The sequence below is a fragment of the Ambystoma mexicanum genome, chromosome 7q, assembly GCF_040938575.1.
Source record: "Ambystoma mexicanum isolate Mex_15411 chromosome 7q, UKY_AmexF1_1, whole genome shotgun sequence".
Classification (NCBI taxonomy): domain Eukaryota; kingdom Metazoa; phylum Chordata; class Amphibia; order Caudata; family Ambystomatidae; genus Ambystoma; species Ambystoma mexicanum.
In genome coordinates, this window is record NC_090941.1 from 17,866,444 (window position 1) to 17,884,717 (window position 18,274).

The window sequence follows — 18,274 nt, forward strand, 5'->3', positions numbered from 1 at the left end:
AATAAGTGGTTTCACTATAGGGTTTGTGAGGTAGCAGGCTTGGATAAAGTTTAACCCGGTATTGGGCAAAATAAATGGGTGGAAGCATTGAAAAAGAGATCAGATGCATTGCAGTAACCATCAACCAATTGCATCTTCCCTCCGCCCAACACCAGGTTTGATTGGCTGGCTGGCACGTTTATTAGTGTAATGATTGGAGGGAAGGTCAATGAGAGTTTGGCATTCTTGAGAACAGAACTGTACTTAGAGAAAACTCATGTCTAGAACGGTTACAGCTCACTGTGGAAAAGCTCATTTATTCTGACATTTCTCCATGCAAATCTAATAATTTAGCGAGCATAAGGTGCGCATACAAAGGTATCTGGAGGATTTAACATATGTTTTGTTGTTCGCTTCCCCATCTCTAAGAAACGGAGCTGTTTTAATTAAATAACTAGTGGCATACTACATGTGTGTGATTAATAACCAGGGACGTGTTTAGTCTTTCTCTCTGATCTCTTGCCTCGCCGACCTCTCAAACGGCTTTCCTACCGTTGCTCAATTCTCTTCGGCTGCCAATTGCCAGCCTTTCATGGAGATCACATGATGCCTGAATATGAATTCCTTGACTGCAGCCACAAAATGAAAAATGAAGGCCAAGCAGGCCTTCCAGTACACTAATGATAACATGTTTATCAGCTTACATTAAAATAGCCATGGCCCACTTAGCACGTCCGGTTGGTAAGTGCATCGTGCTGCTTACCATTATTCAGTAGCAGGAATGTGACCGAATGTTAAATGCTCTGAGATAGTTTTTTGCTGCTCCTCACCCTCCCGTGCGTTTTTCGCTCTTTCATAAATTGTATCTTTCCTGTCGTCCACAGGATCTCCAGTCAGAGATTGAGGCCCACACAGAAATCTTCCACAGCCTGGATGAGAACGGCCAGAAGATCCGAAGGTCGCTAGAGGGCTCGAACGATGCTGCCTTGTTGCAGAGACGTCTCGACAATATGAACTTCCGATGGAACGAGCTCAGGAAAAAGTCTCTCAACATCAGGTAGGAGCAGCTCTCAATTTTACAGGTTACTTCGCTCTGGCATGCATGAAGCACTTTTGGAAATATTATTGACAAGGAGACTAGGGTCCTCATTATGACCATGGAGGTAGCCATGCTGCTATTTGCGGCATGGCTACCCCCATACCGGGTACCGGGTCCGGGTTCCCTGAATGGGGAAATAGTGGGTCATTCCAACCTTGGAGGGCCCAGTATTTCACCATTCAGCAAACCCGGACCTGGTACATCCCCATTCCCATTTGAGCCCCCATAGGGCTCAATGGGAATGGGGAGTATGCAAACAACGGGCCCGTTAATGACAGGCCCGTTGTTTGCATCCTGATCTGCTTGCAGGACTTGCTAAGGACGCCTAAACCAGGCGTCCATAGCGGGTCTCGCGAGGAGACCTCGTAATGAGGTGGTAGGGGGCTAACGGGGCCGGCAGCTCTACAGGCCCCGTTAACCCCCTACCGCCAGGGTCGTAATGACCCCGTAGGTGATTTCTTTAGACGGTATGATATTCTAACAAATCAAATGTTTAACTGCCACAGTGATTTTAAAATTCCCCTAACAATTGTTTACATATTTGTATATATTTGTTATAAATTACTTAGAATGGAAGTAGAGAGAAGAAAGGAATCTGCAATATTTTCCATTAATGCATCTCAGAGAGTTTTCCTCCTGAACCCAAAGAAGCAGCCTCTATCTCAGACTCACTCACTCTACTCTCCAACTAGATGTTTTTTTTTTCTGGCTGTCCTCTTTCTCCTTCTCACTTTCTCTTTTTCTCTGTTTCATTCCCAAACAATCCAGCACACTATTACAGTACAGGGACACAGCCCCTCTAGTAGGCACAAGGATGATGAACCGCATGGGAAGGTTCACGTGGGAAGGGGAAAGAGCAAGGAAGCCGAGAGGAGTCAGTAGGAAGGAGATAGTTGAAGGAGAAGTTTGGAGTTTGTTGTGTTCATGCCACGTCCCGCACTTTGCAGAGACGTGGTGATAATAAAGGGCAGACGCCGGAACTTCCTACAGGGGAAGCCGGAAGTTACGCTCCGACTCAGACACTGCTGGATGTGTCGACATTGCACGTTGCCCCGCTCATATCCTCACACATCGCAGTGCACCCCCAGTGAGGCACACTCCGTCGGAGGCCACCTGGCACATGACCACCGACATCACACTGGCGACGAGCGGGCAGAATGGCCATACACCAGCTTTGCAAACCACTCAGCAACAGCTGATAACGGAGCGGCGACAGCAGAAAAGTGCCTACCAGCCACATGGTGGCTCAAAGAACTGGATACAAAAAGTGCACCACTCATGGCCTACTACAGGAGGCACAAGGAATTGGGAAGGCCTGCTCACCATAATAGGTGTATCCCACTCCCAGAGGAACACAAACGTAAAAAATAAAGAAAGAAAGAATTGCACAATCTTATTAAAGGGACACAACACTGGGTCAACATGGAGAGGACAGTCTCCACGCCAGAGCTGGGCACGCCATCCAGGTTGACAGCTACATTCAGCCTAACCCCTGCAGCACAGGGACAGAGTGGCCATGGGGACACCTCTAGCCCCTTTCAACCCGTACACTGACACATCTTCAGTGGGACTCCGGTGGGCCATAAGGATACAGAAAGTTGAGATGGCAATGGATTGTAAGGATGTAACAACCCAGAGAAATATGAGATCCCACCTGCTGCCAAGTGTAGGAGATGACATTGTCAATTCGCTGGCAATTGCAGACCGCACAGATATTTACAAATCAGTGAAAGTCGCCTTAACAGCCCATTTCATGCCACAATTGAATCCTGACTACGAAATCTTTAATTTCGGCACAACAGTACAAACTGAGACCGAAACCCTCGACGCATATCACACCAGACTATGCCAGCTGGCCCTATCATACGACCACGAGGACGTTGACAAAGAAATCAGGCGCCAAATAATTAACAGTATGCAGTCCGAAAAACTAAGGTACATAATATTGAGTGAAAAGGGCATCCCCTGGTGTGAATATTAGAATACGGATGACAAAGGGAGCTCTCTCACTCCAGGGCGGCCCACATGAACACCACCTTATAGTAGCTCCAACTCGCCCCAACAACCACAATTGCTTTAGCCACCAGCCATTCACAACCCAGAGGAGATAGCAGAGAGTCAAACAGCACCCGCACATGGCAGCCAAGAATACCAGGTCTGAACGACTGCAGTTGGTATGACGTACAATGCCATGACGAAAAAGAGCTGCCCAGCACAAGGGACCACATGCAACGTATGTGGCCGTCTTCAACACTGCACAAGGGTATGCCAGTCATCAGGCCCTTCAACCCAAAACTGTCCCCCAGGGCCAACCATCAAGAAAAAGAAGCAGGTCAAAGCCTGCCAGGTCGAAGTGGAAGACAACTCCTAGTCTGATGATTCAAAAGATGAGGAAGAGAGAATAGTGGCAGCACTCGAAGCACAACACACAAAGAAAAAGGGGGAGGTGAACCTAATATCTGCACAGCAACAAGGAGGAAAAGACAGTCGAAGAAGACGAGGCCCAGATGCCTCATGCAAATCAACGGCAAGACACAGTAATAACAATTGACAGAGGGGCCTCCGTGAACATCATGCCGGTAGGGACATTCAAACAGATACAGATCAAACCAGTGCTGAAAAACACAGACACACTTTTGTACACCTACGGCGGCAAGACACCTTTCGCAGTCATAGGCGGTTTCAAATGACACTTGGCAGAGGGGACACAATGATCCAATCCAAGATCTAAGTCGTCGATACAGGTATAGAATGTTTACTCAGCTGGAGCTCGGCAGACAACCTGGTGCTGATCCAGTTAATCTGCGACATCGCCAACACGGATGACGTACAAGACCTGCTAGCAAAACATCCCAACAAACTTCTTGGGCTAGGGTGTCTTAAAGGGAAACCAATCAAGTTAAACAGCAACACAACCATACAACATAAGGCAGTGTGGCATAGGACACCATTCCTTATGCAAGACTTGGTCGCAAAGGGTTTGCTAGAGTTAGAGAAAGCAGACATAATAGAGAAATTGGCTGGACCTACCCCTTGGATTTCCCCATGGTAGTCACCAAAAATCCAAAGTATGCATATGCATCAACATGCAGCAATCATCCATGAACGGCGCATCACCTGACCATGAACAAGATTGTGGCAGACCTGACACACTCAAAACCGAATGCAGGGTACCACCATCTAGAACTGCATCGGGACTCATGATATATTACTATCTTCTCATCGCACCTGGGTGTGAGAAGAAACAAAAGGCTGAACTTCGGGATCTCCTCCGCAGCAGAGGTATTTCAATAGACCTTTCAGTTAGTCCTCCAGGGTATCCCAGGGGTGCTAATTGTCAGCTATGACATGCTGGTCCACACAGACAGCAGCGCAGAACACCTACACAGGTTATTGGTTGTCATCGACAGGCTAGTTGATGCCGGTCTGTTAATCCACAAGGAGAAATGTGAACTCTGGAGGGAGGAGCTAAATATTTTTGTATGCGTGCTTAATGTCAAAGGTGTGTCTGTCGACTCCCACAAGGTCACAGATCTCAAGGGAGCAACCCCACCCACCACGCCCATGGAGGTCCAAAGCTTTTTGAGCATGGCCACTTACTGTGCAGATTCATACACAATTTGGCCACAATCTCCGAACCACTGAGAGAGCTAACAAAGTAAGCCACCAAATGGGCGAGGCATACCCACTGTCAGTAAGCATTTGAATGCATCAAGGACTCATTGTCTGCCGACACTACCATGGTGTACTACAACACCATTCTACAGATGGATCTGTATGTTGATGCAAGCACAGTAAGACTAGTGCAACCTCCCCACTGGTAAAGTAAAACCAATAGCGTACGCTTCTCAGGCACTGATGCCCATGGAACAAAGCTCATTATGGTGTTGAGAGAGTCTTAGAAGTCAGAAACCTGAGGCGCAGAGGTCGCGCAGTAGAAATCGATGCTTCGAAGAACCTTCCCATGGGAGAAAGAGGTTCTCCTTGTCATGGGTGTAAAAAGTCAGGATATCAACAGTAAGACAGACACAAGTGACCACAGTTCAACGGTGTGTGTTTATTGAATTTCAAAAAGGGTTTAAAAAAACGCTTATCTAATCCTTAATTTAAAAATGGGAGCAAGCTACGACCAGCAAATAATAATAATGAAGTCCTAGTGGTGTCTTGTCGAAACAAAAGGGTCTATACTAAAACACCTACTGCCAATCCTTACCTCTAAATACAAATAGTGTGGGAATGTTATGAAAAAGAAAAAAGTGTTCAAGAAATGATATGTCAGGATATTCAGGCCGTTGGCCTCTGTGATAAACCTGAAGGTATCTCAACTGCTAGTCCCTGAGGATATGTCATCCAGGTGGCCAGGACATGGCCATCGCTTTTTGATCCAGTTTCTGGTGGTGGACTAATGTGGGAGGATCACCTGGATGAGGGGTTTTCGGGGAGTGGAAGTGGGACACCGGAGGGTGAGATGCAGTATCCCCTTCACTGTTAACACTTTTTCCCGATCCTACCAGGCAGGATACCTAGGAACTCAACCCCACACCCCCTTTCCCGACACAAACATTTTCTCACATACTGCTCACCATGACCGAAAATGGACTAACACCAGAGCCGTATACCTGACATGTCCCAATAAAATGCTCAGGTAAGTTCAGGTAATTACTTATCATTACACACACCTGACTTCCATCACACTTCCCAACATAGCTAAAAGCCGGAACACAAAAGCATACTCTGAGCCAGGCTAAGCTCATGAGGAAAAAGCAGTTCCAAGATGGCAGTTTAATATGAAGAGAAAGACGGCGAGACTGGAGAGGGTTGCAAGTAGGGAAGTGCCCTTGACTTTTTTGCATTGTTACTTTTGTGAACCTTGGAAAGTAAGAAACTTAAGACCGGGAACTAAAGTTGAATAAACCAACGCTGTGCATTGGAGGCATCCAGGGCTCTCCCGCGTCAATAACCAAGGCAGGGAGGATCGATTGCCGCCGTGGTACTGTCCTTGGCTCCTACAACAAAGCAGCATCAGTAAAGACAGCACAGCCAGTGAGTAGGAGAGACTGATACCAAACCAACTTGTGTTTGAACCAAGTTTGCAAGCAGAAACATTGTATGAAGAAATCTGAAGAGGACAGTGTGTGAAACACATGCAATGAGTGACGCAAATATAATTAGAAACCAAAGGAGTGACTGTACTTTGGGAGGCCAAGAAAGAAACCATAGACAGAGTGGTCCTGTGCCATGTGGGTGCTCATTCGAAAGTCTCTGTTAGGCATCCAACTGATGTTTTATGTTAAATAGGGAATATCGATATCGAAGGGGGCTTGCCATGGGTCAAGCTAAACCCTGTGCATATTCAATAGTCTTTGATCATTTAATGTTAATAGCAATAGTTCAAGCGTGGCTGAGGGAGACAAATTGGATACGAGATAGGATCTGAGCCTGGCTGAGGAGAATCCGGGGTGAACCGTGAGTCACCCGAGAAAGAATATTCATTGAACATTATTAAAAGGGGATCTGAGCCTGGAAGAGGGTGATCCACAGTAACGATTGTGATAGAAAAGGGATGTGAGTCCAGGTGAGGGGATCCAGGGTGAATCACCCGAATTGAAAATTGTAAGAAGAAAATAACTTTATATTTTGCTGTGCACATCAGACCTTGTAAATCAAGAGAATTTTAAGAAGTAAAGAGACTTGTGCACAGAAGTCCTCATGTTGGTGATGGAACCATATCCTCGTGCCATAGAAGCCAGAGTATGTGTTTTGCTCGAGTGAACCACCTTGCTCTGTGCTGAAGGGAGGCCAACGGCCCGAAAATCCTGATGTATCATTTTGTGAACACTTCCCAGACTATTTATAAATTAGCGGTAAGGATTGGCAATATGTTTTGTAGTATAGGCCCTTTTATTTTTGACAAGACTCCACTAGGACTGCATTATTATTATTTGATGGTCATAGATTACTCCCATCTGTAGATTTAGGTTTAGATAGGCGCTTATCACACCTGTGTGAAAGTTCGCTAAACACTAATGAACTGTGGTCACTTGTGTCTGTCTTACTGTTGATGGCATGCCTTCCTTACACCGTCCTTCCCCACGTTTTCTGCACCGGACAAGGCGACACACTCGAGCTTAGCACAGTCTCTGTTTTCTCTAGCACAAGGGTACAGTTCAAACATTAGCATCAGTGTCTTCTCTGCCCAAGTCTCTTTGCCTTTCAAAGTCTCTTTGGCCTGAGGTGCAAACAAACAATAAATTCCTTTCCTCTCAGGATTTCACACATATTCAATTTCTTAGGTGATTGACTATTCACCTTGGTTCCCCCTCAGCCGGGCTCATATCCCCTTTAACACAATGGTCATAAGATGTTCATGTATCCAATTTCTCGGGTGACTCACAGTTCACCCTGGATCCCCCTCAGCCGTGCTCAGATCTGTTTTAACACAATGTTCAATCAGTCTATCTCTGCCGAGCTCAGACCAATTTAATTCACTCTAACACAAACTTGCTTTAACCCAAAGCTTTCAATTGATCTCCCTCGTTCGGGCTCGGACCATTTTTAATCTACTTTGTCATCAACTGTCTTGGTAGTATCAACATTGAAGACTTTCGATTGTGCACAGGATTTAGCTTCACCCCATGCAGGACCACTTTGAGGCACTGTTCTTTGCCACTCTTTCACCTTTGGACACACTCAGTTGGATACCTTACAGAGATCTTCGAATGAGCAGGCACACATTTCCAGACCACTCTCTCAAGGTATTGTATCTTGGTTTCAAAATTCAATCACTCATTTGTTGTTTAATTTTACTTACGTTGGTTATCACATACACTGTTCGCTTCAGCGCTCACCACACAATGTTGCTGCTTGCAACCTTGGCTTCAACACAGACCGGTCTGGTATCGGTCTCCATAACTCACCGGCTGTGTTGATTTCACTGGTACTACTTTGTCGTAGGAGCAAAGGACAGTACCACTGCAGCAGGCAATTCTCTCTGCCCTGAATATCGATGTGGGAGGGCCCTGGTACCTCTGACACACAATGCAGGATTCATAAACCTGGTTTCCTGGGCTTACGCTTTCTATTCTCATGGTTTCATTAAAGAAACGGTTCCTCGTCGAAAAGGTCAAGGGCACTTCCCTCCTTGCGATCCCTTTCTGTTTCACCGTCCTTCTCCTCGTGTTAAATTGGCATCTTGGAACTTCTGTTTCCTTGTGTGCTTTGCCTCGCTCCAACGGTGCTCTCATGCTCCGCCTTTTATCCATTTGGGGAAGTGTAATGGAAGTCAGGTGTGCTTGATGGTCAGTAATCACCTGACCATTGTATTGGGACATGTCAGGTATACAGCAAAGGTGTTAGTCCCTTTTCTCTCATAGCGAGTTAGTGAGAAAGTGTTCATGTTGTGAAAGGGGGGGTTGAGTTCCTGAGTATCCTACCTGGTCGTATGTGGTAAAGGTGTTACAGGGAAAGGGATACTGCATCTCCCCTTCTGGTGTCCCACTCCCCCAACACCCCTCACCCAGTTGATCCACTCACACTAGTCCACCCCCAGAAACGGAATCCAGAAGCAATGGCTGTGTCCTGGCCACCTGGATGACAGATCATCTGGGACTAGCGTGTGAGACACCTTCAGGTTTCTCACGTGGGCCCTGCTCCGGTGGCTGGCGAGCATCAGAACATAACAGGAACATGACTGACTCCAGACGCCAGACGTGGGAGTGCAACCGTATCTGCCAGAAGCTCAGGATTTGGCAGAAGAAGTAGGCATTAGAGCAGCAACGGGTGGCTCAGACGCGTTGTGAGAAACTGGTGATTTGGACTTTGTTAGGTGACCCCGGGGCTCACTGTAATCAACTGCTGGCAGTTCGCTGGAAATTTGAATAACGAACTAATGATTTAAAGTATTTCTGGAGTGATATTGATATTGGTTAAGATCAAATGAAGAAAGACTGTAAACTTCATGGCCAAAGTAAACAGAGGGCAATATTTGAACCTGTTAATAACCAACATTGCCCAAGCCAAGAAGAGTATCTGGAAACCAACCTTGTCTAGGCCAAATAAGGTCAATTGGTAAGGGAAACACCTTTCCTAAAGTGAGAAATTCGAACAGAAGACATTATTAATTGTTAATTGATTTAATTGAAGAAACTCAAAGGTGGAAGGAGAGGAGCCCTCCTTGTAGCCATTTGCAGGGGCGAGGAATATAACATGCATTGCTTATGGCATACAAATCGGAGAAACAAACAGCATCAATATGTATTGTATCCTTATGAAGCAAGTTGTACAGTTCAGTGTTGTTGAAAGTCTAAGACTTGTCTGATGTTTGAAGCAAACCTCATCACAGCGTATTTGTAGTAGTGGCAAGAGATTTATCCTGGGGACATTGTAGTGGTTAGTACTGGCGGGTTAGAGGACCAGGAAGCAGACGTTGAACTACTGTATTGTGGTGGATGGTTGAAGTTAAAAGAAAGTGTCAAACCCAATATTGTGCTGTGATGAACTGTGGTGAAAAAGACATTGCAGTTTATGAAGAGGTGTGAAATTATCCTTCAAAGAAGAGGGGTGATAGTGTATACTTTGAAGAAGTTATAAGCCAACGTCTTTTTGTTCTATTTGTGTAGTAAGCTTGTGGAAGTTTTGAACATTCATCTGTGGAATATTGATCCATTTTGCTGACCAAATTCTAAGTGCAAAGTGAAAGACTTTTGGAGAGAAGGAAACTTTGTGTTGCATTTGGAACAGAGCTTGGCTATTTAAACAAACTTTCTTGATTTAAACTTTGGTTTGGAAAATCCTCCTTTAGTCCTGGGGAAGGGGATCCAACCGAGGTTACAAGGACAATTGTTAACTCATTTATGTTTAAATCCAATTGTCATTGTGTTGAGTTTTGACTGGCAAAAAGATACTTGTATATTTTGTGTTTATATCTAGGTGCGAGGGACAGATACCCTTTTAGAGTGTTTTCCTTTAGTCTTAGTTTGACAAGCAGGAAAATCCTCATTAGATTAGGGAAAGTGAGGTGTCTTTCTCACCCTTTATTATTGAATAAAAATGGCTAATTGTGAGAAGACACTATCTACGTATCCACCTCACATTTCTGACTCCTCAATACACCAACCACAAGTCTAAAATACCTATTTTCAGGGGCTCAGTACCACATCCCCCACCAGACCCCCGAGCAAGAATCGTGTTTGACCTAATCTATCATGTGAGAACAGACAACCCTGCCGATTTTCTATTAAGGCACGCCCATGCCGCGACTGTGGTGGAGGTGACTGAGTCTACAGAGACAGAAGAGCATATCTGCCAGATTATACACACCATGAATCCAAAAGCGATTAGCAATGCAGACATCACAGAGGTGACCAACACAGACCCGTGCTGTGCCCTGTGAAGAATGCAATACTAGCAGGAAAGTGGAACATATGCATGTAGAACAATCACAATCGCACGGATGGAGCCAAGGACTTCTTAGCTGGGGTATTCACAGTCTGCAACAAGCTATCCATTATGAGCGACAATCTAATAATAAGAGGGGCATGCATCCTCATACCACTGAACCTACAAGACAGGATTATCATGCTCACACATGAGGGACACCAGGGTATTGACAAGACCAAAGCCCGGATATGAAACATAGTGTGGTTCTCACAACTGGACACAATAGTGGAGAGCGTCATATTGTTGTGCCTCACATGCCAGACAACAAGTGCACCTCCAAGGCTTGAACGCATCCAGTCAGCCCCGAGAGTCACAGCACGATGGGAAGCAATAAGCATTGATTTCTTCTCTGTACAAGAAGGAAAGTACCTTTTATTAGCCATTTATCCCAGAAGTGGAAGTAATACAGTCAGTCAACAGTGACAGAAGCAGTAATATCAGCACTTGAAAAATATATGCCACGCATGAGCTGCCGAAATCCATAAGCAGTGACAATGGGCCACCTTTCCAAAGAAGAGAACTGGCAAGATATTTTAATGACTTCAAAATCCACTATCACCACCTCACATCATGGTGGCTCGAAGCAAATGGGGATGCTGAGTGTCATGAGAACAATCAACAAGGTACTACCAATATCAAAGAGACAAAAAAGTCCATTGAAGTTGGAGCTGTATCCCTACCTTCGGAACTACCGGCTAAGACTGCACCCCTCAACCGACACACCCCAGCCGTTCCGATGTATTGTACAATATTGAACTCCTTAATACTACGTGCAGTAGGACTCATCCAACACAGAATGCATGCTTGAAGAGTCAATGCCAACAAACAGATGAGTGCCAAGCGACGAGCCAAAAAATCCTGTTACAAGGTCAGCGATCAGGTACTTGTCCTGGAAAATGCTACAAAGTCAAATCTGGCAAGCCCATTTCATACCATCCCATGGATAGTTACCCGGCAGAAAGGAACAACAGTGATGGCCAACCGAGCCAGCAAGACAATTACGAGGAATGCGTCTTGGTCCAAACGAGTCCCCAAGACCATGTGGAGAGAAAGCCGAGATCAGTCATACACCCAGGAAGACAATGTGACTGGCAGCATGAACAAAGGCCCATCAGAGGATATGGAGGCTGCGGCCAGCCTGAAAGTCCAGGCAGAAGCTTCATTGTAATCACCTTTGTAACCAGATAAGTTCCACTATGTAAACTGCGCCGTGATACCCCTGGGTTTGGGCGTATAACAAATGCAAAAAGAAATAAATAAATATAGCACCTGATTTGCCAGCCAGACCCACTGTGGAAGTCCAAACAGCTGACAGCAAGCATGAGAAGCCACCACAGCAACACAGCAGGTTCAACCTGAGGGTGGCACCTAAGCCGCAGAAAAACAAAGTGACTATTGGCTTCATTACGAGTCTGGCAGTACCCCTGCTGGTGCTACCAGTGGGTTGCCACCGGACTCATAATAATTTACCGGTGCCTGACTTCCCGGTGCCACCAGCTCGTTACAAGTCCGGTGGCCCAGGAAGCCAGGCGCTGGTAAATTGTAAGTCCCCATTTCCAGAGAGTCCAACAGGACTCTATGGGAGTGGGGACATGGAAGCACCGGCACGGTTACAAATAGTGCTGGTGCCTCTGTGATGGGTCTGCCTACCGGAGCCGCTGCACCAGGCAGGGTCAGACCTGTTGGGCACAGTGGCCACGGCTGGCAGGCACACCTGCTTCTGGACCGGCAAACTCATAATGAGGCCCTGTGTGTGTTAAAAGGGACAATGGGGTGACAGCATAGACCCAGTTGAAATGTAAATAGTTTTTAAAGAGAAAAGGAGAGGAATGTTGTGTTCACGCCACGTCCCACAAAACGGTATCAGGTAATAATATCCCCATGCATAATGTCCCCATAAATAATGTTGCCGGGAAAAGCCATTAGCAATATTATATGGTAATATTATTATTTATTTTTACAAGGAGAGCAGGGGACATGTTCAATGTAATAATGTCTCCATAAAACTGGTGACTTTTTTGTCAGGAGACATTTTTGCATTATTACATGGAACCCGCAAAATGCGGTGACGTGGTGATGACAAAGGGCAAACGCCAACACTTCCTGCAGGGGAACCCGGCAGTTACATGGCAACTGAAACACTGGCTGGACATACCTTCATTGATTGCTGCCCTGTCCTTACCCCCACAGAGCACTGTGGACCGCTAGAAAGGCACCAACCCGTCGGAGGCCACATGGGTAACAACCTCTTACATCATCGAGTTGAATAAAGAGAAAGTGTGATTCCAAACTCTGTGTGTGTGGCTAGTCCTTTTAGGATGGATGTGCCTCCCGCTGCCTGTTCCCAGGACAGTTCGCACTGGGAGACTATCCTGTTAGAAAGAGGGGTTACCAGACCTAATAAAGGATTAAAGGTGAGGCGCAGACATTCAGTCTCCGTGCCCTACAAGTTGGCAGGGCCAGGATTTTTGTCCTGAACACACATAACCCTTCCACAGCAGAGCTGAGCTCACGGTGCTGACACCTTGCTTGATATCAATTTGATGTGGCTTTCATATGTACGAGAGATACTAGCCTCCATACCTTAAACTCGAGTATTGCTTATATTTAAAGTTTACAAGTGCCGCCAGGATAGCAGCTCTCATAGTTATGTGGTTTTGGGGAGAGTGGCGCATGTCTTAAATGTAGCCCCTGTGCTGCAATGGCTTGGCTGTCACTGCATCTGTCAGAAGGCAACTGTGCACCCTGAACCTGCTCTGTGCTACTGAAGAGCAGTTGCTGCAGATCATGGTGTTGAATAAGCATGGCAAAGGTGCACACTAGGCTTTTGGCATGGAGTTGGCAGAGAAGGGGGTCTGGTCAGCAGACCACCCTCTCTGAGAGAAAATTTCCTGCATCATGTCTTAATAATTATCAAAAAAGCTAGAGCTTCTACACCTTTGCCAGATGGCATTCCTTCACACTCAGCCCTCCTTTGCTATCGTGCTTCAGTGTCGCTGGTATTTCCCAAGCAGTAAGACTCTTTGACCCCTTGGCTATCTACAGAGTAGAAGTGAATAGCTTGAAAGGGAAAGTGATCACAAATCTCCTAGACCCGCATGCAGCATGGCCTTTCACATTGCACTCATGACAGTGGGCCTCATTCTGAGTTGGGTGGTAAGGGTTAACGGTCACCGGTAAGGAACCCGGTGCCGGTAAACCCTTACCGCCCAATTCCGAGTTCCCTTAGCCGGACCCACAAAGGACGTGTGGTCTGGCCACTCGTCCTTTGCGGGTCCCGCTAAGGGACCAGGGCGCTAATAACTGGCCCGTAATTAGCGCCTTCCCCATTCCCATTGAGCCCTATTGGGGCTCAATGGGAATGGGGAATGGTTGGTTGAATGGCGACTAACCGGGTCCGCACAGGTCGGAATGTCCCGGTAAGTCCCCATTCAGTCAGACCGGACCCGGACCCGGGTTTGGAGGCAGCCATGGCGCTAATAGTGCCCTGGCTACCTCCAAACTCGTAATGACCCCCAGTATCTTTTATTTTTATTATTTTTATTATTATGGTATTTATTGAGTGCGGATTTAGCTTTGAGAAGCAATGGAGTGCTTTGAAGAGATATAAACCAACGCAGATACATCTGGCTGTGTGCCAAGCTCTGATCTTCACCAAGGGCTCTCGTCCTAAGAAAGTACACCTCAAGCTCTGTTCCTCGCTTCAACACCTCTCTACCTACTTGTTCTGGGGAGAGACTAATTACTGCAGCCACCAGTAAGTACACTGACCATCGGGACCTGCCACTGCATGGCGAGAAGGTCTATACCTCAGCTTCATGCTCGGCATGATAAATGACGTCACTTTCGTTGCACATGCTTATGTAAAGACCTTCAGGAGGAGCTCACCCTCGCTCTAGCCACCGAGATTCGCCATTCTAGTCAAGGTGGTAGGTCCATGTGTTTGTGGTCATAGCCGTTGTAATGCTGCAGCCGTGCGCAGCATTACAATGGTTCATGGCACATCAATATCAAGCTATTGAAAGTCATGGTAAACTCTTCTGTTGATGGGGCATTAAAAATCCATACCAAGAAAAAATATGACTTTTATGTTTTCAAACTGCTGCAGTTTTTGAAGCAATTTAATGTATTGTGAATCTTAGAAGTAAGAACAGTGAAGGAATTAAAAAAACAGAAATGTGTCTTAAGACTGTTTCTTAGAGACTGTTAGATGCAAGAACATGGGCACACGGTTCTTTTAATCTTTCCAGCTGTGTGTTCTCAATGGAAAGACGAGCTCCGAGGCACACACTCCCCACTGTAATTCTCTGCTGCGGAAAGCTGGCATTTCATAGGGCCGCAACAGCGTGAAATTATGGATGAAATATTAGCGTTTTGCAGGAGAAAACCCTGGGGAGTGTAGTCTGTGTAATGGTTAAAGACATCTTTATAGCAGCTGCTGTTAAAAATGCATGCAAGACTTGACGTGGAATGGGCGCCATTGAGCAGGCAAAGCAGAAACAACAAACTAGCACAACTGTATTTACAGCCACATTCTGTAAATGGTGCTTCATCAAAAGATGTAAAAGCTATTTTCCTTTTGTCTGTGCTGCGTCTTAACTGTGGCCCACCCTACCCTCGCCCACGCTGATGGATAAGATATTCTTACATTGGGTACAGAATGGGCAAATGCCGCAGGGCCAGTGCTGGCTCATTGAACTCTTTGATGTCTTGTCTCAAGCTGTCAAGCAGGTATTTTTGAACATGGCTTGTTAATTGGGTGTTTCTAGATGAGCTATAAAATGGACTGGGATGAGCAATACTGTGGACCATAGACCGGCACCCAATGTGTGTTGAAGGTTCTGGAGGAGATGCATGGGCGATGGCCCCGGAGCTCCTCAGTCCGTCCTTACCTTGCGAGTACAGCCTGCCCTGTTCACGGTAAAACTCTTTGGCTGACTGGAAAGCATCGACGTCATGGGGCAAACACTGAGAGTTGGGAAGAGGACTGAACTGTTTGTGGACCCTCCAATGTGGACATCTACAAGTCACAGAAAACTCAGACAATGAACACAGTGGATGGAACTCAGGAAATTACATGTCCTGGGCCCGATTCTCTGGTGGAATAAAAAGGGAGTGGAGCCAAGAAAAATGGGTGTGTTAGGAGCAGAGACACAGAGGTGAAGTTTAAAGTTTAGAGGTACATCAAGGAGCAGGAGTAGAGGATGAAGGAAGAGGGGAATGGACAGAAGAGAGATGAGTAGGTGGAAGTTCAGATAGGGGGTGGGGGAAGGAGATACCATTAATCCCCCAAAAGTCCCAGAGCACTTAAGATGTCTCTTGCCTGGTGGAGGAGGAGAATCCAGAACTTAGCACAGTCCCAGATGGGCAAGTTAGGCTTAAGTCCAAGTATGGGAAATAGTGTGGCAATGGCCTGCAGCCAGAGAGCAGTGCATTCTCCTGGCCTGAACCACTGGGAAATATGGGTTATCAGGTTGGGGTACCTGATAGGAGAATGTAGGTGGACCAACGCCAAATCCTGGAATCAAAGAAGGAATTGGATGAGACTATAAAGCCAGAGCACTTGGAGTGCCTGTTTTGTTTTTGACCTAGGAGTCTGTTTAGAACCAGCAAGTTGAAATGTGGGGAGAGCTGGCAGGAGATTTAGGCCACCCTGGAGTTCTGAAGAACTAAGACACAGATCCACCTAATTGTGAATAAGAAAAGCCTTACTGTAAACCTTTACATGGTCGTGAGTCTCCTGTTCAGATCTGGTCTATGACTGCAGATAAAAGCATGCTTTCAAGATAAATAGATGATCATATCAGTAAATCAACATATGTGAACATTAGCTGTGTTCCGATTTTACATACACTGGTTGCTGCGAAATGCACAGCGTTTTTAGTATGCATAGTATGTATATGAACGTTTATAAAGAATCCTTAATCAAAGTATCTGTAGATCAGTTGAGGCAGTTTGACAATAAATCAGCATCATAGCAAATCAAGTGCCACACATTTTCAAGGAGTATTAACAGGCCATGATGTAAGAGGTTTTGTCTTTGGGGTTATTACCTAATTTGGTGGTAATTTAGTACAGTGATATTTTGGGTGGCAAATTGGCATTACCTCATTTTGGTGGTAATTTAGTGGTGAGCAAATGGTTTACACTACCCCATATGATAAGACAAACCTTCTCGCTTTTGTGACTATGACACACTTCGGGTTGACTGTAAGCATGTACACAGATTTAGCACATTTCTAGGTACCCAGTAAGATCATAAATAATGTCAAGAATCGCATATAGATTGTGCCAATTACTTATCTACGTCACCAGCTTATGCCCTTAGAGGGGTCTGTTCGCCCTTCAGCTTGCAGGGTGGAACGCATTCATACCAACACACAAACTTTCTAGCTTGCATATATATTTCCCCTTTTTCTCTGACTTTTACCTCCTGCAGTAAATAAAGTGGTAAATATTTTATCGCTGTGATGCAAACACCAGAGCCTCCTATTTATCTCCCCTCAGTTAGATAATAAGCATTGGAGACATAAAAAATAATCCTTACATCGAGTCAGTCTTCATACACTTTATAAATCTGTTAAATATCACGTAATTTACAATAAAAGCATAATTCAATTGGCAACAATGCATTCCCCAAATTTTACCCACATCAACACTTCTGCAGTTACCTAAAAAAAACAAGAAATATAAACAAGCATTGCAGTACATGAAAAACATTTATAAACGTGGCATTCTGTCCTTTTGTCAATTAGCGCATGTAAAAATAAAATAGAACTCTTTGTTTTAAAAATAAACTTCTTTGCTAACTGATAAGGAATTGCATTCAACCGTCCATGCTCCTCATGTTCTGACTTCACTTACAATGAATTATGAGACTTCTGCACTTCATCTGGGACAATCTCTTTCCGCTACGGTTTATCTGTGCTGAACTGTTACAGCCTCCACGCTGCCTGTCCGAGCCCTTGCAGTCAGCCTTGAAATCCCAGCAGCTTCAATGCCAGGACAGTCACCTCTCTGCAAACTCCTGAAAGAAGTTGCAGCTGGCGCTGCAGCGCCAGAAAGAAAAAAGTGCCCTCCTTTTCTCAGCACCTCTATTTATTTAATTTGCCTGTCAATCAAGAGCACAGTTACCTACCGCCTGACGTATCTGCACACTTCCTAGACTTCTGACTCCACTGTCCAATCAAACACGATAGCAAGTTTGTATCTACTTGTTTCCTGCTCAAACAAAAGAAGCTTCAGAATATGTACAAAAGACAGTTCATTCATTCGTTTTTTTTTATCGTGCATCTCCTTCCATGAAGCAAAAGAGAGAGGAAAATCACAGGATTTGCATCTGTGTTTAATGAAATTGCATTGTAATGTTAATTAGGAGAGCTACTTAGTTATTGGGTATCATTAATAGGGAAGTGAATTAGTTAGTATGGTTATTTTCTCAATGCAATTTTACTCAGATGGGAATGCTCATAATGTATATGTGTATAATGCACATTGAACCCACTGTCTTTTCTGCAAACACTCTGCTTTGCCATTTCAGGCCTAATTCACTGTTATAAGGACTCCATGTGGCATTTCACCTGCTTCATATAATTTCCCATCTCTTTTCTGCATTCAGACTAATACCATTAAAATGCTGACCTGTATCCCTAATCTGCTAGAGGTTTTTCACCCTTTTTCATCTGCACACATTTTGTAGTGGCTGCTTTTAAAAAACTGCTATCTGCATTTGCATCCATTTTGTTGCTTCCATTGAAA

General features: G+C 45.3%; 1 protein-coding gene across 11 annotated transcripts in view; it reads left to right on the top strand.

Annotated features, from left to right (window-relative positions):
- Positions 1-18,274, top strand: part of DMD (dystrophin) — a 7,616,828-nt gene that overhangs the window by 5,855,582 nt on the left and 1,742,972 nt on the right. For all 11 annotated transcript variants that reach the window (XM_069639082.1, XM_069639084.1, XM_069639079.1 and 8 more), the window contains one exon: positions 864-1,036. In XM_069639082.1, coding sequence (XP_069495183.1) covers positions 864-1,036 — 173 coding nt within the window. The remainder of the gene's footprint in view (positions 1-863; positions 1,037-18,274) is intronic.